The sequence below is a fragment of the Pezoporus occidentalis genome, unplaced genomic scaffold (genome assembly GCF_034315485.1).
Source record: "Pezoporus occidentalis ecotype Australia unplaced genomic scaffold, CSIRO_AGI_Poc_V1 ctg19, whole genome shotgun sequence".
Classification (NCBI taxonomy): domain Eukaryota; kingdom Metazoa; phylum Chordata; class Aves; order Psittaciformes; family Psittacidae; genus Pezoporus; species Pezoporus occidentalis.
In genome coordinates this window covers 11450034-11475791 of record NW_026913748.1, presented here as the reverse complement: position 1 = coordinate 11475791, position 25758 = coordinate 11450034, and the positions used below count along the sequence as shown (strand labels likewise).

General features: G+C 39.8%; 1 protein-coding gene across 1 annotated transcript; it reads right to left on the bottom strand.

Moving 5' to 3' along the window:
- Positions 1-119: 119 nt before the first annotated feature.
- SLCO1C1 (solute carrier organic anion transporter family member 1C1) lies at positions 120-22380 on the bottom strand. The gene is made up of 13 exons (XM_062616784.1): positions 22036-22380; positions 19069-19210; positions 18124-18256; positions 17390-17511; positions 15225-15323; positions 14125-14370; positions 13041-13205; positions 9618-9813; positions 8432-8597; positions 7810-7994; positions 3610-3674; positions 2257-2374; positions 120-1222 (listed from the first exon to the last, which is right to left on the bottom strand). The coding sequence occupies exons 1-13, from the start codon at positions 22201-22203 to the stop codon at positions 1000-1002; spliced, it is 2028 nt and encodes a 675-aa protein (XP_062472768.1). The 5' UTR covers positions 22204-22380; the 3' UTR covers positions 120-999.
- Positions 22381-25758: the final 3378 nt, after the last annotated feature.

The following is a 25758-nucleotide window of genomic DNA, read 5'->3' as shown; positions in this document are numbered from 1 at the left end:
ATTTATTTAATACCAAATATTGTCAAACTGTAAAAATGATACATAACTTCATACTATGATACATGTCTTAGATTCAGCTAGCAAATACAAATTAAAAGGAAAACCCCCAAATCACCTGGTCTTTGAATTCTTTTTATTGTTCCCAAGATGACTTGTCACAGCTTTTTAAAAAATAAATCATATGTATCTTGTATCATGGCGTTATTACATTGTATAAAATGCATGGAATTATCCAGTTCACTGAGTACTAGCAAGTAGCAAGAAACTGCTGGAAACCTAAAAAAGCTCTGGTTTTATTCCAGTTTCCTTTGAATGATACTCTTGTGATCTCTCTGACTGCAATGACAACTTTCATTGCTGCGATTGTTGTGCAATAATAGAGCTACTTGAAAAAGAATCCTTAACTACAACATTTAACATCCTACATGTTATGGATCATGTATGCATCATGAGATGCCCAGAGCCTGTACCTGATTTCTCCTTCCAGCAAACCACCTTTCCCCTGCCCCATGCTGCACTGCTTGTAAGGGTGACCTACGTGCAGGATATCCCTGCACCTTCCAGGTTACCAAGTCAGGTTTTGGACACCAGCTCTTCATGTGCTGATACCATGGTGGAGAGAGCTGTGTTTCAGCCTCCCCACTGCCCCTCACACACAGGAAGAGGCTGAGGGGAAGCAGCAGCTGTTGCAGCTTGATAAGAAGGGATTGAGATGAAGGGCAGCCATAGAACCAGCTTCTTGTCAGGGGCGAAAGCTGAACCTTCGCAGCCATTACAAATCCCTTCACTTAACTGGTACTGACTCAGCAGGACAGACAGTGAGCAGTGTTTTCAGAGCGATACGTATGCTAAAATGGTTGTCTTTGCGTTTGGTGTTTACATGAGTATTACATGAAGGTGACTGTTTTCAGGGTGGATACTAAGATACTGCTTCACTGATGATGAATTTTTGCCTGGAACATCAGTGATTGGGTAAAATCATGACAGATCTCAGTCTTTCTAAAGTCTAGTCTCCTTTTCTGGCCAGTAAGATGTCTGAATTAAACGGTCACTATTGACAAAATTAGCTTTCCTGCTCTTTGTCCCACAGGTGCCTCTCTCCCCGTTGGCTGAGAGGGTCTCATCTTGCGCAGAAGACCTTTTCCGGAGAACCCAAAGGACAGCAACACTGAAGAAAATGGACACCATGCCCAACACCAAAGTCAGTCCCAGGTACACATACCTGAGAGAGAAATGATCGATCAGAGCCTATTTCAAAGGCAACATACGACTAGAAGGCATTGAGGACACATTCGTATTTTCATGAGGAAAGGCTGAGTATGAAGCTCTCCAAGCAAGGTGATGACCATGGAGATGAGAATTTGCCAGCTCACCCAGGTTAGGTATGGTGCGGTCTGTGGCCAAGAAAGGGTCTCAGGCATTGGCTAATCTCCTCCACCCCAATGTGCTTCAGTGAGAAGAACATATCCTTAAGGCAATTAATCTAATTTTCAGTTGCATCATAAACAGTACTAGCGATAAAAAGACCATTTGATGGCATTTTTGCTTTACAGGCATAATGACAATAACAACAACAGCAGCAACAATAACATCATTATGTTTTATTAGCTATGAGTCCCAGCTTTTGTTCCTTTCTTCAAATTTTCAAAAAAAGATGTACCCTCCCCTCACATTTTTCTCCTGGATATGGAGGGAAGGGCAACCAGTTCTCTCATTTTCCTTTTACTATTATTATTCCATTCTTCATTTCTGGTAATGTCTTTCATGAATGCAGTTCAGATAATTACTCTCTTCTAGCAATAAATTGATAAAGACAACACTGTGCTTAAGGCTCTAGATAAACTGAGCATGCTTTGTGGCAATCTTGCCTTCCTCTTGGAACATGAAACAACAATGAGGCTCGATAGCTCTTTTATTTACTTACATGTATGCACTCTTACAGCAGAGTTGTTCAAAAATGAGGGAAAAGTTAGCATAACTTGAATTTTTAACATTTTTGGGGATGAAAAATCAGGTGACTTAAATCTCCCTGGCTGATATTGAGATAAGATAATGTCCCCCTCCCTCAAAGAAACTAAAAAAGAAAATGCTGAAATCTAATCATTACTGTTAATATTGCTAGTCAGCTAGTTAGACTCCTTCATTTGGCAACAAATCTTTTACTCAGATTTTCTGAACAAAAATTATCCTACCAGTGATAGATATAGATGTACATAAAGAACACAAATTAAAGAACTAGTGGAGAAGAGCTGTTACCTGAGTGCACTGGAGTCATAGAGTCTGCATGCTCCTCTTCCCCCACATCTTTTGCTTCCCCATTTCAGGCAAGTGGTATCTATGGCCATTCCAAAATATACTGGGGCTGGAATTCCCGCTGGGTGTATTTAGCAAATAAATAGAGGTGAGAAGGTTACTTTCCAGGGTGATCAGATCTAGAAACATGTTCATGTAGAACATCAAATAACATATTCAAACAGCCATGAAATTTCCACAGTGTTTGCTGGTTCAAGAAGTCGTGCCTCGTATTGCCCAGGAGTACACCACCCTTTCCTCGCTGTGGGGAATCAGGGTGGGGAGGAAACAGAGCTGAACATCAAAAAGCATGTGGAAGTCAGCGGAAGGAGGTGGCTGTGGCTTGGCTTCCTTGCTCTAAAGGACTTCTGGGGGGGGGGTGTTTGGGAAAGGAGATACTTCTTTCTTGAGAGCAATAGAGCTTGTTCAGCTTGGGGGTGGAGGATGACCTGTGTGTTGGTTGTGAGGGATGAGAAGGGAGAGAGGCAGCATTTCTGAGAGCCTGCAGTGGGGCTACAAGTATCCTGCAAGTATCATGAGATGCTATTGAGGCAAGGGTATTCCGTCACTGCTCCAGGATGATGGAAAGGGAAAACCTTGTCAGGTGCTAATGGGGACACTGTGGACTTTGTGCAACTTGGGGAGCCACCCATGGTTGCAGGACAAAAGAAGTAAGCCTGGAGAGAAAATCCTGGCCTGCAAAGGTGTGAGAAAGAAGCCAACAACTTGATTTGATGTTTTTTCATTTGCCTCATCCAGCTCATCCACCTCTGCTCTATTTAAATAAGTGACTTGGTTCTAGCTAATTACTGCCTCTTCTATGATTACCTTGATGATCTTAGAGTTTCAGTTCACTGGCATATCACGGTACCCTTGATTTTAGAAAAAACCTTATAGGTGGCTCCTCCACAAGGCTGTAGTGAACCCTGCTTTCAGACATGCCTGTACTTATATTAATTCCCTTAGAAACTAAAGAAAAAAAGGCCTGAAAAATTATCACCGGTTCTGAGTCATAGCTGTTCTGTTATGCTTGTTGTTGAATAAGGAGAGACAACAAGTAATTTTGATGTTAGCTTCATAATCCAAAGGATTACTTGTCACCTTTACAAATATTGTCCATGTGTATTTTTATTATACGTAAGACACAGCTAAATGACTGATGAAATGTAAAGCTGCTTCTTTTTCCTATTTTTTTTTCTTAATTATGTAATATTAACTTGTCAGACATCATTCCTTCCAACAATGAAAGTTTAATTCTAGGGTAAAAAATTAGTGAGGTGTACATTAAGGTATACCCAAGAGTACAGCTGGACTTACCAAGCACTCTTATTGCCAGGGTATAGATACCAAGTGCAAATGATTTCAAGTGTGGTTTAATACATCTAAAAAAAAAAAAAGAAAAATAGTATTAAAGAAAAATAAAGAATTGACTGTTTATAATTTGGACACAAATAAAAAGCAAGAGGAAGGAAAGAAATGTCCCTTTTTCCTCCTTTCTGACACTGACTTAACAGAATTACAGAAGTGTGTAAATAACGTGATAAAATCAGAACAGTATCTACGAATTCTGAACATCACTATTCAGTATCATCTTTTCAGAATGTGGTGCATTTTCAGGTAATTCTTGCACTTAAATGTTACTAATGCAGGACAAGAAAATTGTTTGTGAAATTGTGCATCATTGAATAGTCTTATTCAGTTAAACACTCTGAAATTGGGGCTTATGACCCAGCCTATGACAAGGTATTTAGGCACTCAGTTTTCATTGCACTATATCTAGGATCATGATCTCATCTCCTGTAAAGGTAAATCCTCCAAGGTATTGTCTGACAGAACAGAACATTTGCATTTGGACTTTTCTGAGCTTGGAGCAGGCATACAGCACAAGACATCGGTCCTGACTCCAGAACAGCCCTGTTCCAGCCTTAGTATTGTCCTGGCTCTTCTAGGAGGGTAGAGGTAGAAGGCAGGAGCACAGCTGCTTCTCACACATATGCTAGCAACAATGTGTTTAAGGAGCCACTCAAATCAGTATGATTTATCTGCTGCTAACCTCACCAGCTGCTCAAGCGTGTTGTTTCATTCAGCATGTATCAGACTGCCTATTACAATAACTAACCCAGCAAGAACCTGAGTACATGCTTTACTTTTAGCATGTGAGTAGTTCTAGTCACAGTTAAACTGGGACACGCTTGATATGTGGGGTGAGTAACACAGATATATCATTATGGTAACAGATGAAACTGCCTGTTGTCACATTCATTCTCTCAATATAAAATGAAATTAAAAAAAGGCTGAAATTCAGTGTTTGCTATGCAGAAACATTACAATTGGAGGTCCAGTACACATTCTTTGAACTAGGATGGACTCAGCTTCTGCAGAAATTCGTGTAATTAAGAATACCTTTTAAAAAATAATCAAGACATTGCAGAACTAGCTCTATTTTTTTCCCCAACAGTGATGGCATATTATTTCCCAATTTAGTTGCCAGAACAGCATTAAGAGCCCATATTGTAAATTCTATTTGGGTCATCTTTCCTTAATTTAGTGAAAATAGGAAAAGGACATGAAGGAAAATACGGAAAAGAACACTAAAGTAGCATGATCCAAAAGTTGTTGTGTGCCTTGCATTTTGTAATTGGAGTATTTTATTCTCTATTGCCATGATGATGGATTACCATCCTATAGTCTGTTCTATCATGGTTTATATAGGCACTGCCACCTCTGCAGGCATGAATGTAATATGCCACACAAGCAAGCCTCAGCCTAGAAGTCCTTTTAAACAGATGTGAGTGCATAGAAAGCAAAAACTGGAAAACAAAACCAATATTTACCAGAGTTTGGATATTTTGAGATTTGTTGTGTGTTCCATAGGATTCATATCCTAGAAATAATAAAATCTTCTCTTTCATATGGAAAGAAGAATTTGACCATTTTTATTGTCTTTGCATTGAAACACGTGTTCTCTGAGATCCTGAGAGAAAGCCAAACATCCCAGGGAGATCTGAGACTTCCTTTTCACTGCCTAACCACCTGCTATTAATAGCGTGTACTTGAACAACAGCTACCTGAATTGCAGGGTTTTTCTCCAAAACAGAACGGCTTTCCTAAGTTTCTTGGCAATTTTAATTAGTCTAATGTCACTAAAAAGACGTTTCAGTAAATGACTTGGTCACTAGCTACAAACATATTTCAGTTAATTCAGTCATGTAAACCCTTGAAGTAAATGTCACTAAATCTTATAGGCTTTTAGGGATTTAGCTTTATTTGTGCTTCATGGCAGGTGCAATGATATCTGCCCAACTGAAAACATAAGCTTGTTTAAGTGCTGGAATCTTATCGGAGCTGAGTAAATACTGACTAATTTAAAAAATAGATCATTGAAAAAAATACTTAATGAAGTCTGCAACTTGACCTTGGGCCTGTTTGTTTTCAAAGAGAATTTTTTTTTCTTTCTGGGAACAGAAGCATATTTTCGGTTCAAGTGGGTTTTCAGGGAAAGTCAGTTAGTGATGGATTTCAGAAAAGCAAGTGTGAGCTTAAGGTGGACTTGTGCCCATAGGTTTTTCATCTGAACTTACTGAAACATGCATTATTCAGCTGCACATCAGATTTGGGTGCCTTCAATCCAGCAGAAAAACACATAACTTCTCAGTTTCAGTTAAATTGCTCTCAAAGCAGCATGATTTTAAACAGAAATAAAAGCTCTGGAGGAGAACCCATAAAGCTGTTTTGCTGATTTCATATAACAAAATGTTCTTGTATTGTTACTGAAAACCTCTCTAAGCTTTTCTAAATAAATCCATTAAGAATTAAGTCCCTTGAGAGCAAGTTCTTAGGGTTGATAAGTGTGGGTAACTAAGTGATTTAAGCTCATAGGTGTTCAACTATGAATGTCTCCTCTCAGACACTTCTGATGTGGAGACAAAATGGAAAGCAGAAGCATGGCGATGATGGTTTTGAGGCCCTGTGTAGTATTATGTCAGTACATTTTCTACCATGTTTTATGCATAGAAAGGGGACATCATGTGGAGGGTGAAAGGGAACGAAACTTCATACCTGTATAGCCCTATGGCCATGTTTATACAACAAAAAGTCCCCCTTGTGTCAGAAGCCATCACAGAGAGCAACTTGTGGAAATCCTGAAGGCTTTGCTACAAGTTTTCAGGTTTTGAATCACCCTCTTATTGGTGTATGGACGGTTTCAGAGATGTATAAGATTTAGTAAAAATTGTCTAAAATGGATTATAACATGATTGTTTATATTGTATTCAGGAGAGAGAGAGATGCCATGTGTTTTTTCAGTACTCAATGATAACCCTACAAGGTGGGTGCAGAAAGTTATGCAGCTTATATATTTTGAGGCATATACCTCACTGGCAGTGTTTGTGGAGGGCAGTGAAAAATGATCCTCACCTCAACCATTTCTAAAGTCTCTATGTGACAACTATTCTGACTCAAGTACTGTGCTGGAACCATAGCTGAAGTTACATATCTTCATTTAGGTTTTTCCATGTAGCCTATAATCAGCTAGTTCTAGCACTGGCTTTTTCCATGCGACATAAAGACACTGGCAATGACATGGGGCCTGTTTCATAAAACTTCATTTGGAAACGAAGAGAATTTTTGGGTAAGAAAACTCAATAATAATAAAGATTAGATAAGCTGTATTTACTGTTGTTTTGTTTGAGAAGTAGAATGTACCCATCTGGAAATAATTTGGAAAGAGAAACTGAGAAAGGAAGCTTTCCAAAACAAAGCGGAGCAGCACTTAGAGTCCAAAAATTGCAAGAAGCTGACAGAAATCCAGACTAATCACTGGAAGTATTAAATTCCTTTTTCACTTTCTAAAATTAGTTTCAAAGCTTCCACTTGGTGCTGGACAAATACTTCCAGCAGTTAAATACATATTGGAAAAATTCCTTGGGACAAGCATTTAATAAACCTGTGATTATTACAAAGAAAAGAAAAAAAATCTCATGCTACATCTATCTTTGTTTTGAAGAGAGACATCTGGGACAGAACAATTATATGGAATAATAAAATGGGGCAGAAGAGACGAGTTGAGTGTATATAGAAGGCTTGGGTTAGATCACCTCTGTATAACTGTGCACTGCTATTCACAGCAAATGAGGAAAACTGGCTGCTTATAAGCATATATGTGCACAGGATGGCAGAGCTAATTTCTATTTCCATGGAGGCTGCTTAACAGCATTCTGGTAATGTAAAAGGCATCAAGAGAAGTGGAATTTGATATAAATGATAACCAGGCCTCCTATATCATGTTTAAACCCAGAAAGGCATTGCTGGTAGAGGTAATCATAAGCACATTGTTGCTTCAATGGTAGAAAATTCATTGTCAAAGTATGAGGATATTTTTCAATAGTAAAGAATATTTTAAAAGCCACCTTGTGTAGCTCAAAATATTTCACAGCACTAGGGGAGGAAGGAAACCAAGTCACACATTTAAAAGCACCTTGAAAACATTTGGCAATGCTGGCAGAAGTGAGGTCTTACCTTAGAAGCAGTATGTATCCAGGTGTGCCACCTACTGACAAAGTATATGAAGTGATAACTGATATTACTAGAAAATACAGAAACATTTTTGGACACTCATTTCCTTTTTGACATGGTCCCACCACAGCTGAGGAACTTTGTGAAGGTGATTCCAAGGTTCCCACACAGCTGCAGTTAAAAAATACCTGGAAGACAGCAGGCAAGTATGCATGGTAACCCAAACAGCAGAGGAGTGGATGTTCAGGAATTACACATCATGCTTTTCTGAGCAGCCAAAAGTTTAAATCCAAACTGGAAAACGTTTTGCAACAGGAAAAGACTTGTTCATTGAAGGAGACATTTATGAAGAAAGCATCTACTGTTGACAAATGTATTTAGTGGTATATAAATAGTTTAGGTAGCTAACAGCTAAAAACTAAACCAAACCTCCTAAATTATCTTCTTGGGATTTTTGCTGGGAACACCAGTTAAGAAAGTTTTAAATGTGGGTGGCAGATTGCCAAAAAAAACTGAGGAATTTAAGGCTGAAAACAACGTGTCCTACTCAATTTAATCCACTATGATTAAACTGGTTGTATTAGGAAAACTACCACATCACATATGGAAGGAGAGTTTGTCTTACCGTATGTTTCCCACTGCCATTGGATGCCTGGCAGCCAGCAAGACAAGCAGAAACGTAGGTAACTCCATTTTCCCCACAAATGGGGTCCCAGTCGTTCTTGGAACATGCGCAGCCCGAGTTGCACTCTGAGTACAGGGCTTGCTCATAATCAGTCATTTGTTTAGCCCTGGGGAAAAAGAGAAATTGCAAAGATGTTTCTAGCAGATACGGAAGAAATCACGATCAAATCATGGGTTATGCTCTCTGCCAGGCACACCTGGCCAGATCTTCTGTCTACGGTCCATTAAGGTGTTGCCTCTTCACACCCATACAGTAACGTAAATTCTTATTTCTTTGTTATAAAAAGGCTTTCACAATATCACACCTACTGTGATATAGTAGCTACCTTATTAATGGCAACAGCTAACAATTTTTATTCATGCATTTTCACAGATTTTCTAAGATTTTAGTTATCAGAGGCTTGATGCAGTTTTAACAAAACTGGACAAAAAGGTTTGCTTATTCCAGTGGCAAAGCGTGGAGTGAGTTACTCAGGGAAACAGTCGCTGTAGAAGTTATTTAGGAAATAACCAGAATTGGATTAATCCAAACTGAAGATCTGATACGTTGCCTAACAGCTATCTATCGACTTCAGCCAGCTGCTGCTGAAGTCACCAGTGGAGCAGATCCTGGGGCCACTGTGGAGTCAGTGTTGGAAACTCCTCTCCAAAAGTGAGCTTTACTGAGAAATAGCACAGGTAAAAGTGACCAAAAAGTATTAACCTCAGGTATGCCTTACAGTTAACATCATGGTTAATTCATGGTAATCAATGAATCCTTAAGTTTTGGGTTCAAAGGCTATAAAATGCCACAGGTTGTTCAGCAGCACAGAGACAAGAAACAATTAATTGTATCTCACTCTGAGATTCAGTCTCATCCTACTGAGTTCTTCACATTTCCAGAAATCTCTAGGCTAAAAGGATGGTCCCATGGCAATAACAATTAAAAAGTAATCAGAAAAATAATCTGTGCTTGCGGCATAAACCCCTCTGGGCTAAAGGCAACAATTACGAAAGAGTTCTGACACAATGCCCACTGGAATACACGGAGCATTCTCTTTTCAACAATATACACTTGTGGAATAAAATGAGGAAGGGGTTGGGTTTGCAATAACACTTTATGGGGAAGCCTGTCTTTCTCAGCATACCCATGGTACGACACAGTCAGTCCAGCCACATCCGAGTTCTCGCATCCCATTGCAAATAATGACAGGAGCAAAAGGTAACCAAAGAAAGATGATCCCAGGGAGAGTTTTGTAGCCCCTAAAACACTGATTCTGAATTTTTTCATGATCAGTCCTCCAGAGAATATGCCAAAGGCCACAGCAGGAATGTTGATGAGACCTGAAATTAAACAGTAAAATCTGCATTGATGAAAACCACGGCTCAGTGGACTATCCTCCTCAGCCACAAAAACAGCAGCAGCAGCAATAAGATTAAACAACAAAATATGAAAGGTGGGACATTTTATGTGTCCAGACTTGAATTGTTCATAAGAAGGTATTGGAACTGCTTGTCAAAACTTGCTCCCAGAGAAATGTTTGTTTTCTAGTTCTTTGAAAGAGAGATTGTGTATAAGGTTTAGGTAATGATCTTCCAGTTTCTTAAACTAGGTAGTTTTCTCCATTGTTAGCTTGTCAATGGAGGGATCAATGCAGTGTTAATTCAGATACTTTTGGTGTTATTTCTCACAAGATGTGCCCTGGGCACAGAGAAGTTACTGGGGTATTGTGCTGCTTAGGGCAGCCAAGACAGCCACAGTCCTACTACACAGTTTTGAGACTTTGCTATAGACCTTACATGTGTCCTTTACTCATACAGCAATACGAGCAATAGGGGCCATGTTCTGGGGCTGCCCCACTCCATTTTTCCATGGCAGCTCTTTTCCTTTTCTGCTGACATGAGGAGCCTGAACTCTTCATTGCTGGAGGGCAAATTCAGTTTTACCTACAGTGTTATCAAATCTGGAGCAAGACCTGCTTTTTCTGTTTTGATTCAGCCATGAAACCAATAATCCCCTAGAGAAGTCTTTAAGAGGGAGAAGAGGGCAGTGATATGTCATTGCCTCCATGCCCAGGAGAGTTAGAGAATTTCTCTGGTTTTGGTTGTTGAAATGCTCCCTTAGGTGAATGTTGCAACAGCAGAAAGATAGATATACAACCATGGATACTGTTGTACCAGGGTTCAGGCAATCAAGTGAAAAAATATTGAAGGAAACATGTAAGACTGGGTGATCATTAAGCCTTCTTTACCTGGACAGCTTTGCTTAAAGCAGTGTCCATATTGATAGACATGGACAATAGAACAAGAAAAATCTCATTCACTACTTGCAAAAAAGATGTAAACAGAGACCACTGTAAATGATACCACTCAGACAAGCAAGGTGTTGTCTTCTGGATTTCCTTGAACTGAAAATGTTCTTCCCAGCTTTACCAGCTGCTTCCAGCATGTCATATTTCCCCTTGTGTAGGGCTGTGTATGTGGTCTGCAGTTTTTAAATAGTGCTGACACCTAGTCATGCTGAGTACCAAAGCATAGATGCAGCAGCAGAGGAAATTTCAGAAGTTTGTTCAGGGGACTGGAAGTATTACAACATGATTTCAAATGCCTTAGTACAAAACACTAGCCTATGACATTAGAGTCTAATCTGCCTACTAGAAGTGCACTGTGATATGTTTTGAGCCAGTGTTTGATTCACTTGTACGCATGTTGAAAAATAGCTGTTAGAAGAGATGTTAGCAGGTGTGTTTGATGTTAGAAAAAAACTAATTGCATTTGGCAAACTCAAGAGTCGTATCTTGGCTAACTGCATGAGACCAGTTCTGTTAATGATGAGGTTCAGGGAGCTTCACAAGGGTGGCACTTTTCACTGTACACATACGTGAAAACCGTACTTCAGGGGATTTAGAAGCAGCATCTGAAATGTAGCATATGTAAATTAAGAGTCACCATATAACAAGTTTCCTTTTTGTTTGTAAAACAGGAGAGGGATTGGAACTGGGAACTGTGTGATGCACTAGAGAGTACCCACACTCTGCCTGCCCATTACTGTCCTGCTCATTGCAGGGGTTTGGACTACATGATCTTCCAACCCAAACTGTTCTACGATTTTTTGTATCACTTTTGTTCATGCCTTTGTTTCACAGCCTTACAGATAACTCCATTGCCTGACACTGGCATAAGGGTTGGAAGGTGAGGGGAAGTGTGTATATTTAGGGAAAATCATACAGACACAGGAGCCATTTTACTTTCTTGAACGTTCCTTGAGTTGTGACTGTTGAAAAATACCCTCTTATGACCTCCACTGATTTTTTTAATAGTGCTTCAAATTTCTCTGACAATTCTGCTCTTTATCAACAAGATTGTGCTAGAAATTGTTAAAAAAAAAAAAAGAAAAATAGGAAAAGAGGTAGGGAATGGGAAATACACACTGTTAGTTCTAGTCAGCCCCAGCTTTCTTAGCAAGGGTGGATTTGGGGAGAAAGAAAACGATTCAGCCAGGGCCCTTCCCTAGCCAAGCCATCTCACATCCTCTATTGGATATAGTCCTTGTTCTTTCTGAAATTGGATGGATCTTAACCCTCACTCAATTTGCACATACCTGAAAGTTTAGCTCCAGAAAATCTTTAAGTACAACGAGAAGCACTATACTGAATATAGGAATTGTTTTCTGGATTTCCTTTGGCCATTGACTATGCTTGAAGATTTCTCCTTGCTTTGAGGAGTTTTGTGCCAGGAAATTCCAGCTTTTGTCTTTAAGGAATTAACATAGCACAAAGAATCCATACAGCTTTTCTGCATATGTATATTAGTTGCTGTGCAACTAATGCTGCTCTAAATCAAGGCAATTCCCTCTGTATTGGACAGATGTAAACCTCTTTGCTGTCTAATGCTATTGAATCCCTGGACCTCAGAAACTGAGCCCAAGTCTGCATGCAGGTTAAGCAACTAAGCAGTCAAGTTCACCATCCTGAACACATCTACAAAAGTGGCCACATTGGTACCAAAAGTCAGAAGCAGTCTCTATGGGAGAGCTTGGGAGGCAAACTTCACGACAGAGAAAGGCTCTTAGGTAAAGTTAGGGCAGAAATACCTATTTTTCCTTCACCAGAATCTCACTGAGATAATGTTTGGGTTTTAATGCATGTATTGTGTGATCACTGGTAAGAATTTGACTTCGTTTTACTTAACACCAACCTCTTCAGAAAGTAAGAAACCACTGGCAATACCACAGCTACTTTATGATCCATCCTTTACCACTGAGCTGATATTTAAAACTAATTATCTTTTCAATTATTCTTTTGTGCTGTACATACATTATTTTTCAAATTTCCAGTAAGATAGGAAATAAGGCATCAAATCATATAATCTTGCATAGATAAACTCAGAGCTAACTAGTGCTAAAGCAGAAATGAAATAACTTGCTTTCTATGAGCTATTACTCAAAGCCAGGTAAGGAAGGAGAAGAAATAAACAAATCCTAAAAAAAACCTCAATTTTTCTTACATATATATATATGCCATTCCTAAAATGTCCATTTTTAAGACACCAAGAAGCAGATATAGCATTACCTATAACAAAATTAGTTTTTGACGACGTTTGTGCATACTGCTGTTCAATGTACTTTGGCTTATATGTCACCATGCCAATTAAAGAATTGAACTGAATGATACTTGCACACAAATACAGAATGTAAACTGGATTCCCAAAGAGGTTCTTCAGTGATGGCAAGAAGTCTGCAAAACAAAACAGCAGAAATTACAGCTAGGCCGGAGAAAGAGCAACTGCTGTGAATATTGCTTTGCAACATGTTTGCACCTTTCAAAGAAGGACTGTAGAACATTTCAGAGGAAATCTGTGAAGTTCCATGATGCTCCTAAGAGCTCCTCCATTTCTGGATGGGGGAACAGCAGAGCAAAATACTAAGCATCAATATCCTGGAAGACATACCTTGTTCTATGTATCTTCTTTTGATCTGGTTTAATCCAATGATCCTTGAGGTCCTTCCCAACCTGGTAACCTATAATTCTATGATAAACCAGGGCTGATTTGTTTTCTACGTGTCCTCAACATTTTTTAGCATAATCCTGGGGCAGAGAGTTCTCAGCACAGCTGACACTAAGCGCATACATACTGAGCTACAGATTCAAGCACTGAGGGAAAATACTTTTGGTAAAGTAGGGCCAAAGAAACACAATTATGCAAAACAGCTTGTATCTAAATCCAGATAGCTTCCTAAATACTCTATCTAGTCTGTGACCATCTTTATTCTGATCAGATATTGCATATGTGCTTTTCTAATGAATGATCTTAAAGAAAAAGGTTTAGCAAAACCTGAGATATTTTTGAGCCCCACTTCTGCAACAGTCAATATCTGTAAATGAAAAGTTTTTTTGCAGAGTTTCATGGTATTTGCTGCACCACTAATGTAATTTTACAAATCTCATCTGGAGAAATTCTGTATGCAAGAGCAGGTCCCACAATGAGCAATGAAAAGACCGTTTTTGTGCATTCTAGTTAGATGGAGAGTGACACCTGAAGAAAAATAGTATTTCTGAGGTCATTAAAATATGGCCTCAGAAAGTATAAGGTTTTAAAGTACAAATCTAGTGAGGGAAAGACTCCACAGTCAAGAAATAAACTCTAGTTACTTGCCTTCTGCCATCTCAGCAAACTTCACTTGCTGCTGATAAGATTTTCGATGGTCCTTGTTGTCCTCAGTGATGAACTCTGACTGCTCAGAAGAGCTACTGGAGTCCTTCCTGCCCTCTGGTTTCGGGAGGTGCTTGGGTAGGAACCAGAAAGGGATGCCAGCTAGAACACTAATCATACCTGCTATTAAGTAGCCCAGCCACCAGGCTCCCACCCACTGCACATCCTTGTGTGTTATTGTTACACTGTCTAGGGAAAGACAAAAAAGGAAAAACATATAAAAGTTTTTGGAGATTGTTTGCTGATACCAAGGAAAGTGATTTTGAAGGGACTTACTCCAGAGGAGTCCACCCCCACCTTGCCAGGTTTAGCTGTGCTGTGTGTCTATCAGTGTTAAAGGAGCAACTGTGGGAAGGCAATAAGGACTTGCTGATTCCTGTGACACAGTAGTAGCTTTCCCCTGACACAATAAGGTCCCCAGCTGTAACACTCACATGTCCCCAGAGAGGCTGCAAGGGTCTACATGAAGTAGTTCAGGTGGCCACACACTTGCTCCCAGCCAAGCTGTTCTGCACGAAAGTGCCAGAGAAAAATAGGGTGGAAGTTTTCTCACAACGAGGGCAATCAGGAGTCCTGGTACTCATTGCAAGACTGCTTTTCTAGGCAATGACACTCCTACAAAATGTGCATACAGCTCTCAGCAGGATCCTGAGCCTGTCTGGCCTGGTGACGTGGTTTAGTGGTGGACTTGGCAGTCCTGGGGTAATGATTGGACTTGATGATCTTAAAGGTGTTTTCCAGCCCAGCTGACCCTACGATTCTATGGTTCCTGCTGTCCCCCAGAGACTCCTCACCAGGGCATCTCCTGGGGGGCACCAGCTGCAGATCTGCTGGGACCGAGGAAGCATCAGGCCTCCTACTTCCTCCACATCCATTTTTCTTGCTAGCCTTTTCTGTGTGGGGCATTGCATTGCTGTTATTTCATTAAGTGCCTGCTCCATCTCTGCTAGTCCCTTAAGCCTGGAAGATAATTCGATAGTTCTTGGCCTAAAACAGTTATTTTGGAGTCTGACTGAATTTTTAAAACCAGTTTTATGACTTACCCAGATCTACAAAGCCAATGTCAACATAAAGTTTGGCACACAGGGATCCTAGAAGAAAGCCAAATATTGGCCCTATAATTGCAACTGTCTGTACGCAGCCTGCAATAGAAAATGGGGGCTGTTACACACCTGGGTTAAAAAAAGCACTAGGTCTTGCTGCACCTAACAGTAAAGTATGATGTGTCATGTCTAACAAGTGATAGTCTTAAAATACTGAGCCAACCCTTTGCTCTCTGACACATTAGTTATATCAGTTTTTCAACAAGAAAAGGCCAACAATAAAATTTCCCCCACTACACTGACACTTCATTTTTTGTTGTCATCCAATTAAAGAATGAAATTCAGGCCAAATTAAAAAATAAGTCAGGGAACTTAATGGCCTAACTAATTATCATCACCAATCTAGAATTGCTAGAAACACTTTTGCTGACTAGATTAAAGTAACCAGAAAGCAAATGACAGTTATTTAAGTTACTGATCATTTTAAGTGACGGTGGGCCCTGAACAGGCTCAAAAAAACCCCTTTGCTTTGGTACCCAATATTAACACGTTTCAGTACACATTCAGCCAAACCTTCTGACTATTCTGAACTTTCAAAATTGATCTGGAGATCCAGGAAGATTGAAACTTCTACAAAGAGGACCTGAGATTTTGCCTTTTGCTGCAAACTTGTCAAGAAAAGATGCTGATGGGGAAGGAGTTCTTGATAATATTTCACACAAATGTGCAGAGGTCTTCAGACAATGAACACAACAAAAAAACAGCAATACCAACTTTTTAAAGCCCCGGTATTTAAAGCGTTATTGTTTATAATCCTACCTGAAGCTGGAGGGAATGTTTTGAGTGCCTGCCAAAAGGCTATTTTAAGTGCTTAAAAGTACAGGTTTTTTATCATTTTCCAGAGACCTGAATGTGCAGAGGCTCAGCAGTCCAGCTCTAGAAGAATTAGGAAGATTAGGGTAACAGCAGGAGCCTAGGGTCAAGTTCTTTCCTCAAATTAAGATAATTGAACTGTGCTGGTACAAAGGGGAACTTGGTCCCTTGAGTGTACGAGACTGTTAAATAAACGTGAATATTGGAAATTATGTAAACCAAACAATCAGGGCAAGTTAATTCAGTCACACTCATTCCATTATTCAGAATGACTCAGGTTCCTCTGGTGAAAAATCCATTCGGAAAAAAAAAATTATTTTACCAATGTATAAGGCAGCATTTTCTTCAATGGTGTAGTCATCAATGTATGCAATTCCCAAAGGCTGGATAGGCGTTTCACCTATTCCACGCAAAAGATTTCCCAGTAAAACATAGATCCACATGGAAGAGCCTCCTTCTTTTTCACATCCTGGGTATATCACAAGAGAGACAAAATGATTTGGTTTTCTTAACAGTGTGACACTGAATGCACAGGACTTCTAAGATACGTCTAATGTGGGAAAACCAGTATGAAAACTGTGAAAAATGTTTTGTGAGGTGTATGGATGGCAACTTTAACCCAATCAGCTTGAGGAAGACACACTTTTAGCATGAACTGCTCCATTCAAAGATACTAGAAGTTGGCTAATTTTACAAATTAATCATCACACCCCACTTTAGAAACCTTGTTCATTTCTTTCTAACCAGAACTGGAATCTCCTAATGGAAATATTTGGGAAACATTGAAGATGATAGGCTCCTTGCCCATGAGGAGCTCAAAGCACGCAGAGGGTAGACAGCTTTGTGGTGTGCAAAAAGGGGTCATGGGCAGGGAGAGAAACAAGAAGTGGGATTTGCAGGTTGTGAGACCCAAGCAGCTCTTTCCAGTGGGTTGAGGATCTAAAGGCATATTTCCTGGCAGAGGAAAAACCATGACTTTCCAAGGTCGCCATGGGAGATTGGTGTTTCTGCAAGCCACAAAGCTGCAGAAAATTGCTGGAGGAGACAGCAAGGCTGGAGGAAAGGCTGCAGCCTGAGAAAAAAAAACAACTCTTGGCAGTGGTCAGTGGCAGTTATATATTTATTTTTTAATAATTTGCCTCAACCACTAGATCTGGATTTTCTGTGGAAAAGATTCATCTTGTTCCTTTTTCTTTTTTTTGGTGTTCAAATAAACTATTGCATGAGAGTTTGTGAGCCTTTTGATACATTCTAGTATGCTTATCATGATATTTGACACAGATCATTCTCACCTGCATTTATTTTTGCTTGAGGTTTTTCCAAGGCAGGGAGCAGAGTTCGGGTTTTATCCTGCAGACATGGAGAGATGCCAACAGTCGAATTGATGGTGGAAGGGAATCTTTCATACTCATATCTGTTTATAAACCAGAGTTGTTTTTTACTGTCCCAATTTATGAGAAAAAGCAAACAGATGTGTTATGACCATGGAAGATAGGCACTTAAATGAAAATTTCATCTGCATCCAGTGTTGACAATGATGGTTTACAGACAATAAATGGAACTCAGTTTATATTGTGTTAGTACACAAAAATTGTTCCTTTGGTTCTCTTTGTGTCACAGTGATGCATTTCCGTTCAACAGGCACTTTGGTCCACTATGATGCATGAATCCGTACTGAGAGATTACCAGACAGTGGCTGTATCCTCTGGCTTGTGTTTGAAACTCAGATTGTCTTCCTGAGTTTAGTCATCACTTCATCACTGAAGTCTCAACAGTTCTTAAACTGTGTCAAAGTGTGGCCAATCAAGATCAGAGACGAATAAAATGATTATGCAATTACAGCTGAGCACATATGTTAAATTATTTGCTGTACAGTAATTAGTGTTTTCACAAAAAAAAATGTTGCATAACCACATACACATATGCCTATTTCTATGGACATCTTTACAGTCAATGACTAAATATTTTAGTGACCTAACATTCAATGTGCATAGCCCAGCCAGAAAATACCAATCACTGCACTTACCGTCCCATGAAGAACTGGGGCATCGCAATTAGGAATGTTCCAGCTGACATAATTAAGCAGCCTGCTCCAATTATTCTTGGCCTGTGAAGCTTCGCTCCAAAGTAGCTTACAAGAATTATGATTAGGAGGTTCCCTTTGAGAGTACAAAAGGAAAACAGTTTTACGGTTTGTTGGTAGGAGATTCCCTAAAATAACAATTCCTAGTGAATGGTATAGGCAGTGATCTCAGGGGAGAGGACTGATTGCATGAGATTGGTGTTTCTCCCTCTTTCCAGGATTTCTTACAAGAGTCCAATGCCTTCCATGAGAAGAAAACCATAAACTTTTGGATAATCAGGTAGAAATGAGGAGGACTATGCCAGCTGAAAAGAATAGATAGCCAGGAAAACAGGAAAAGAGGGGCTCGAACAGAACTTTATACACTTAGGCTAACATTAATTCCTGTGAATACCACAGTCCACTGTGTACCCATGAGAAAAATTAAGTAAACTGAAATTGTAAGAAACAATGTCATTCTGGAAACATTAGTGCAAGAAGAAAAGGGATGGACTGGACAATAACAGATTACAGTTAGTTGTTTGTACCCTTCCTCCTTAATAAATCAAGAAGGGCAAACACTTGTGGGTGAGGTGGATTTCTGACAAAATGTGAGAGAAACTGGGAATCTGTGCAGGTAAATTCTTATTCAACAGCCCAAATTTCTACTAGTGTTATTTGCCAGACATAGGCTTATCACAATATAAAATAGTTATAAGTATGTTGAACTATTGCTTGTATAAGCAACCCTATCCTATCCAAAATAATCATATTGGCAGTCATGCTGATCTTTACTAGGTGAATCTTGCTCAGTTTTAATGGTTCAAGGAGATTTGTACAATTATTTTTCATAACAAATTTCATCACTCTTTCTTTTCTGAAAATAAAAATATGTTGCACAGCTCATACCAATTTCAAAACCACCATCAATAACGCCAACCAAAGAAGAAGGGATATCAAATCTTCTTTCTATTTGTGTTATAGTACTTTTTAGATAACTTCCTGACAGTGCTTTAGCAAAGTAAACAAAAGACAATGCTCCAAGGAATACCTGTGAAAGAAATTGACAGTGATTAAAATCAGGCAGTACAGAAAGCTTTACTTTATGAATTATTTTTAAACAAGTTTTACAATCCCAACTCTTCTTTTCCCAACTAACCACATCAATATTTCTCCTGCTTTTTAAGAATATTAGATTACTATTTTGGCCAGTTCTTACAAGCAATGGTGATATAAACTGAACTTGCTGTCAGCCACTGTGTATTTCAGGTAGATGTCAAAAGTACTGTTGCTTTGAAGGACAGACATATAACACCCACCTTATATCTTTCAGGAGGGGGTATCTTACACAGTAACAATAGGGTACATGTTAAGTGCAGCTCAGTGGAGAGGTGGCATTTTCTGGCATTTTTTAATACAGGCTTTTGCAATCAGCTGGATTTTAGAGTCCTGCTCTGGTAAGCTGTTCCCACTGAAGCCCAGGGTGACCAGGAGGGAGAAGTCACTGCCTCCTGTTACATGAGTCCACGAGCTGACCAATGACCTGCCAAGAAATTCTCTTTTAGGCTCATCCTTTCCCCACCAGATCTCTTGCAAGCTCTAATATGTACATTTTCTTTTGAGTGCCCACTGCATTTTTCTGGGAGAGAACCTTCACTCATCCTTTTATTTTGCAGAGGCGTTTATGTGTTAGTCTGAATCAGGAGTGGGCTTTGGAAATGAAACTCCCCAGTCCCTTCGCTGTGCTTTGGTCATACTGCAAATTCGCAGACTGAATCCCTTTTACACAAAGAAAACTGGAAGATGTGTTCCAGAAGGGCATTATGTTCACTTTAACAATTAATGGCTCTTCAGTTTCTGGGACAAGACTAGAGCTGAAATGCATACAGTGGGAGTGCAAGGTCCTGCAGAGCTATTGCCTAAATTTGCCATCACCAAATGCAGCCTTTCTGAGTTTATAAGCTCCAGAGATACTCAGCTGTGCAATTGGTCATGAAAATCACAACATTGCTTTTTTACCTTCAGATACAGATTGTATTGGCTGAATATCTAGGGATGCTTTTTGTAAAAAGTTAAAAAAAAACAACCCCATACCCTAAACCAGAAATTAAAAGACACAGTAATATTTCATATTAAGAAAGGCCTAGATCCTTGTCCTACTCCTTAGGCCTTCCCTCTAAGCAATCATACTTTCCAGTAAGCAGGTGCTCTAAAGAGGTGCCTCCCATGTAATACCCCTTACAACACCTCATTTGACAAGGCACATAGGCAATAACACTGGCAGGCACTGTTGAAAGCAAATTTTTGTGTCAAGGTTCAAATGTATCTCTGTGTCACATTCGACCGACTACTTTATCCAGTGTTGGTTATTCCTCCTTCAGAAAAACTTGTGGGTAAATAAAGAGTATCTGATTCTTATTTCTTCCAGTGAGGTCTCTCAAAGAGCTCTCTAATAGAAACATCACCATGATATTTTACATTTTCTGTGTGTTTATGCCCTTGGATTTTAAATAACAATGTGAAAGCAAATATAATTTTTCACAGGAGAATCATGTAGGTCAAACTAGAACTTCAACCATCTCAGTCTCTCTTTGACACAAGTTTTCCTTCTGGCTTTGCAGCTGTCCCAGGAGGGAGATGGAGACTGTACAGCTGTGGAAAAGTGTTCCTCATTTAGAGTTGGGACTGAAAGGAGCACATGATTTCACATTATTTTTTTGGTTTGACAGTGACTGTAATTGAATATTTCACCACATCTTTCTGGTTAATAAAGGAAATTTTAACATATAATAAGGCTGATATCTAGGGACCTCATTTCTGGGCCTTTACAGGATTAGACAAAAACAAGGAGAATATTCAGGAATCAAAAAAATTTTACAGCAGTCATCAGACTCAATTAATCCCACTGTATCCTCACTGCTTTGCATTATTTATAGACTTCAAGTCAACTACTGCTGAAGTAATTCACCGTATTGGGAGCTGGATGAATATCAAAAGTAAGTATGTGTATGTGAGTGCGTGAGAGAGAAAAAAACAAATGAAATGAAGACTGCAAGATGAAAAGAACTGGGCAAGGTCAAAGACTCATTTTATATCAACTCAAGTCATCTCACCTTACCATTCTCTGATAATCTACTGAGACCTCACCCAAGAGAGTGTCAGCACTTTACAGCCCGGCTTTGGAAAGCAGGTAGAGACAATAGGTAAAGCATCATGCTGCCTCCTGTACCTGAAGCCTCCCATACAGGGAGGAATGCTCCTTCAAGGTGCAGTGGTCCTACTCAGGTAGGTACAGCTCCATTACGAGGCTCAAGGAAGTACTTCTCATGGGTGAGACAAGTACAGACACAGTGGTGATACTTCTGCAGATTTGTTTCAAAGACACCTCAAGGAGAATTCTTTCAAATCAGGAATATTATAATAATACTTTAATAACAGAGTGCTCAAAACATGCAGACCATAACAAAAGTATTAATTTTTAGAGCCCAGAAGGCTACCATGTCTACAAGCTTAAAAAAGCAATCTGTGTTAACAGCTACCTGTAATACGTGTCTGCCAATGCTCTGTTCTTAAGGTCAGGAAAATAGGGTGGTGCAGTAAGGAGGATATAATGACCTTTCAGGAATATCCTTGAAGATCTCATAACACACAAGCCTCAACCACCATGTTATATTTGAACATTGCCAAATGCTAGGCAAATGAAGATCTGAAGCAGACTTTTGAGACTTAGAAAAATATTTAATAATTTCATAGTGACTCAGCAAGACATAATCAGAAGGGAAAAAGGGATAGTTCACAGAAAAAAAAAAAAAAAGGAAAAAAAAAAAAAGAGGCTTTCTAAGTCCCTACTGGAATAGTCAAAACCTCTTACTCTACCTTTATACCTCCACAATACGACTGTTTTTCCTTGGATGCAGAAGATTCAGATTTGAATGAAGATCGGTCAACAAGCAGGATTGTGTTTGAGAAAATCTGAGTATTTTCTTTTGATGAAATCTCCATGATGATATCCCTTGCCTCTAAAGCAGAAAACATGGAGAACATTGTAAAAGGGCATCCTAATAGCTCAGCCTCAAAAGCTCATCATGTGGCAACAACACCCTGCTGTACTGTTTTCCCTACAACAGCAATTATCAAACTTTACAACAGAATCTGACAAGTGCACTGGATGTTTAATTATGGAAATTTGCAATTCACTTGCCTATAATAATGAAGATTAAATCATACTCAGCAAGCAGTCATCATCTTCACTCTCTAGCTATCATCAGCGTGATTTCATTGAACATTTAACCAAGCATTACCAGCAGACTAAACGGGTCTTGTTAACATTTTAAACAACATTTCTGGAGCCTCTATGTAAGTTCACATTTCTAGATGTGATGATGTCTGCAGAGATTTCTCAGAGCTAATCTCTGAACTTCCTATATATCTGGGACATTAAGTAATTAGATCAAAGGAAATCTAGCCCTGTTAATGAGGGACTTGAACTGGTTTAGGTTGAAACCTTAGCACTAATCGTCTGATGTTAGATAATGAGTTACACAAGAATAAAGGGGTTTAGTTCCCTTTACCATTTTACATAAAGCCTTAGGGCTGAGTAGGCAATTGTTACAGGAAAAATGTGAATTTTCTTCTTTGCAGGTAAATACAAAGAAGTAAAGAAAACCTAAATACTGTACTTTGAGAAGAGAAAATATCAGTAATTCTTAAATCTCTACTTACATACTGCAGTACTTTGTTCTTAATTTCAATCTCTAAATCAGATCTGAAAATATTTATGAAATCAGCTTCTGTGTTCACTGTTAAGCAGCACTATGTTTTATAGAACTGCTGGCTGAAACCAGAAGTTCCTATTCTTTAATGTTTGTCTACAGACACAAATCTTATGTAAATAGAAAATACATATGTTTTCATGCATATGTGTATATATATACATATATGTACATGTGTTTTCGTGGCTTCCCAAGGGTCTGCACAGTAGATACTTGTGCTGCCAGAAAAGTAAGTGAAAATAACAGAAGTATATCTAGATGCTAAGATTTGTTCATGCAAATACTTGCCCAGGTTCTGTTCATACACAGACAAGGCAAAAAGATTGGCTGAGGTACAAACATTTTGACTGAGGTCTCTCCATCACGTCAGATAAGTAAGAGTTACTGACTACATATAAGAAATATTTGCATTTGGCACTGCCCTGACAGGGACTCTAATGCATTTCCTTGTCAACACTAATGAGTATATAGATTTGGGGGAAGGAGGGAGGGAGGGAAAGCAAACCCAATAAAAAATAAGAATTATTTGTACTTGTCACAGAAAACTTCCCTCGTATTCTTACTCTGCTTCTGACTCACTTCCAGTCTTGGGAAAATCACATCATCTCCCTGTGCCCCATTTCTGAACTTGCTTAATGGTGAATAACAGCATGTACCTCACAACACTCATGTAAGGAAACTAATTCAAACTTCTGAGCATGGGCATGACACTCATCTAAGGCGTGCTGCTGTGTAAGCACATCAAATAAATAGCCTTTAATTTAAGGTTTGAAATGTTCTGCATATTGCTACTACGCTATGCAATCTTGGTATGAAAAAAAAAAAGAATTGAAGAAGGTAAATATCTGAAACACAGGACTGATAACCACACAAGTTTTACCAGTTTTAATATATCCCAAATTGTTCCTATCTCATAACTTTAAGGAGGTCAGTAGTTTTCAAGGCCAGAGCAATCTACAACCATATACGTCAGAGCAACAGTTCTGTTGCCATGACAATGTCTCTGAGGGAAAGTTAACACAAGCTAGAGAGCAGAGCAGTGTGCCCTGTGGTACAGGTACAGCAGTGGGTACAGCCCACTGCAATATTAGTTTAATCTTTCATTTTTCATGCAACCAGTGCAAATAAGAGCGTTTCACTCTAATCACAAACCTGCCTTATGCCACTCTGTACCACTGTTGTTCTACTGGGATTATTTGTAATATGCTGCCAACTGCTTTAGGAGGTCAGAAGTAGCTTTTGTTTTATTCAAGCAGATATCTGACTGGTAAGGATGCTCTCTTCCTGACGGGTATAGTGACAGCCTTAGGCTTTTGCTGTATCTTGGATAACATTTTTCGCCCGCGCCATGAAACTTGAAGAAGGATAACCTGTGTCAGCTTTTCCTTCCCAGATGCGGCAGGAATGCCAGCAAAACATAATCATAGAATTGTCTAAGTTGGAAAAGATCTTTAAGATTGAGTCTAACCGTTAACCTAGCACTGCCAAGTCCACCATTAAACCATGTCACTAAGTGCCACATCTACACGTGGCACTCAAACACTTCCCTGGGCAGCCTGTTCCAATGTTCAATCACCCTTTCGGTGAAGAATTTTTTCCTAATATCAAACCTAAACCTCACCTGGTGCAACTTGAGGCCATTTCCTCTTGTTCTAGTCCCCCCTGAGCCTTCTCTTCTCCAGACTAAACAACCCCAGTTCCCAGTTCCTCATCAGACTTGTGCTCCAGACTCTTCACCAGCTTCATTGCCCTTCTCTGGAGAAGCTCCAGCACCTCAACGTCTCTCTTGTAGTGAGGGGCCCAGAATGGAACACAGTGTTTGAGGTGTAGCCTCTCCAGTGCCAAGTACAGGGGGATGACTACTGCCCTGGACCTGCTGGCTATGCTATTGCTGATACAGACCAGGATGCCATTGGCCTTTTTGGCTGTCTCAGCACCAGCTGGCTTAATACTAAGTTGGCCTTTGACCAGCATCCCCAGGTCTTTTTCTGCAGACTTACTGAGGGTGTTGTAGGATCCCCTAGTCCAGATCACTGATAAAGATATTAATAAGCAGAACTAGCCCCAGCATTGAGTCTTGTGGAACTTGTGATCAACCACCAACTGCATTTAATTCCATTCACCACAGCTCTTTGGGCCTGGCCATCAAGCCAGTGAACAGTACACCTGACTAAGCCATAAGCAGCTCGTTTCTCTAGGAGAATGCTGTAGGATATGATAGTGTGTCAAAGACTTTACAACAGGCTAGGTAGGCAACATCCACAGCCTTTCCCTCATCCATTAAGCAGGTCACCTTGTCATAGAAGGAGATCAAGTTGGTCAAGCAGGATCTGCCTTTCATAAACCTGTGCTGACAGGGCCTGGTCACCTCTTTGTCTTGTATGTGCTGTGTGATGGCACTCAAGGTGATCTGCTCCATAACCTTCCCTGGCACTGAGGTCAGACTGAAGGGCCCTGGAGGTTCCTGAATCCTCCTCCTGGCCCTTCTCATAGATGGGTGTCACATTTGCTAACTTCCAGTTAATGGGGTCCTCCCTGGTTAGCCAGGGCTGCTGATAAATGATGGAAAGTGGCTCAGTGAGCACTTCTGCCAGCTCCTTCAGTACCCTTGGGTGGATCCCATCTGGCCCCATGCACCTGTGTGTGCCTAAGTGGTATAAAAGCTTACTAACCATTTCCCCTTGGATTATGGGGTCTTACATTGTGCTTCCCATCCCCATCTTCCAGCTCAGGGTCACAGAGCCCAGAGAACAACTCAGCCTAAGACTGAGGAGGCAAAGAAGGTATTAAGTACTTCTACCGTTTCCTCATCACATCCAATAAAGAT

Bases quoted from the DNA above. Each gene is read 5' to 3' on its own strand.
- SLCO1C1 (XM_062616784.1), bottom strand. From the start codon at position 22,203: ATGTTCTCCATGTTTTCTGCTTTAGAGGCAAGGGATATCATCATGGAG. The intron at 14,371-15,224 runs GTAAGTCATAAA...GTCTTTCCCTAG, and splicing joins CATTGGCTTTGTAGATCTGG to ACAGTGTAACAATAACACAC. The intron at 9,814-13,040 runs GTAATGCTATAT...GTTTAATTTCAG, and splicing joins AAAAACTAATTTTGTTATAG to GTCTCATCAACATTCCTGCT.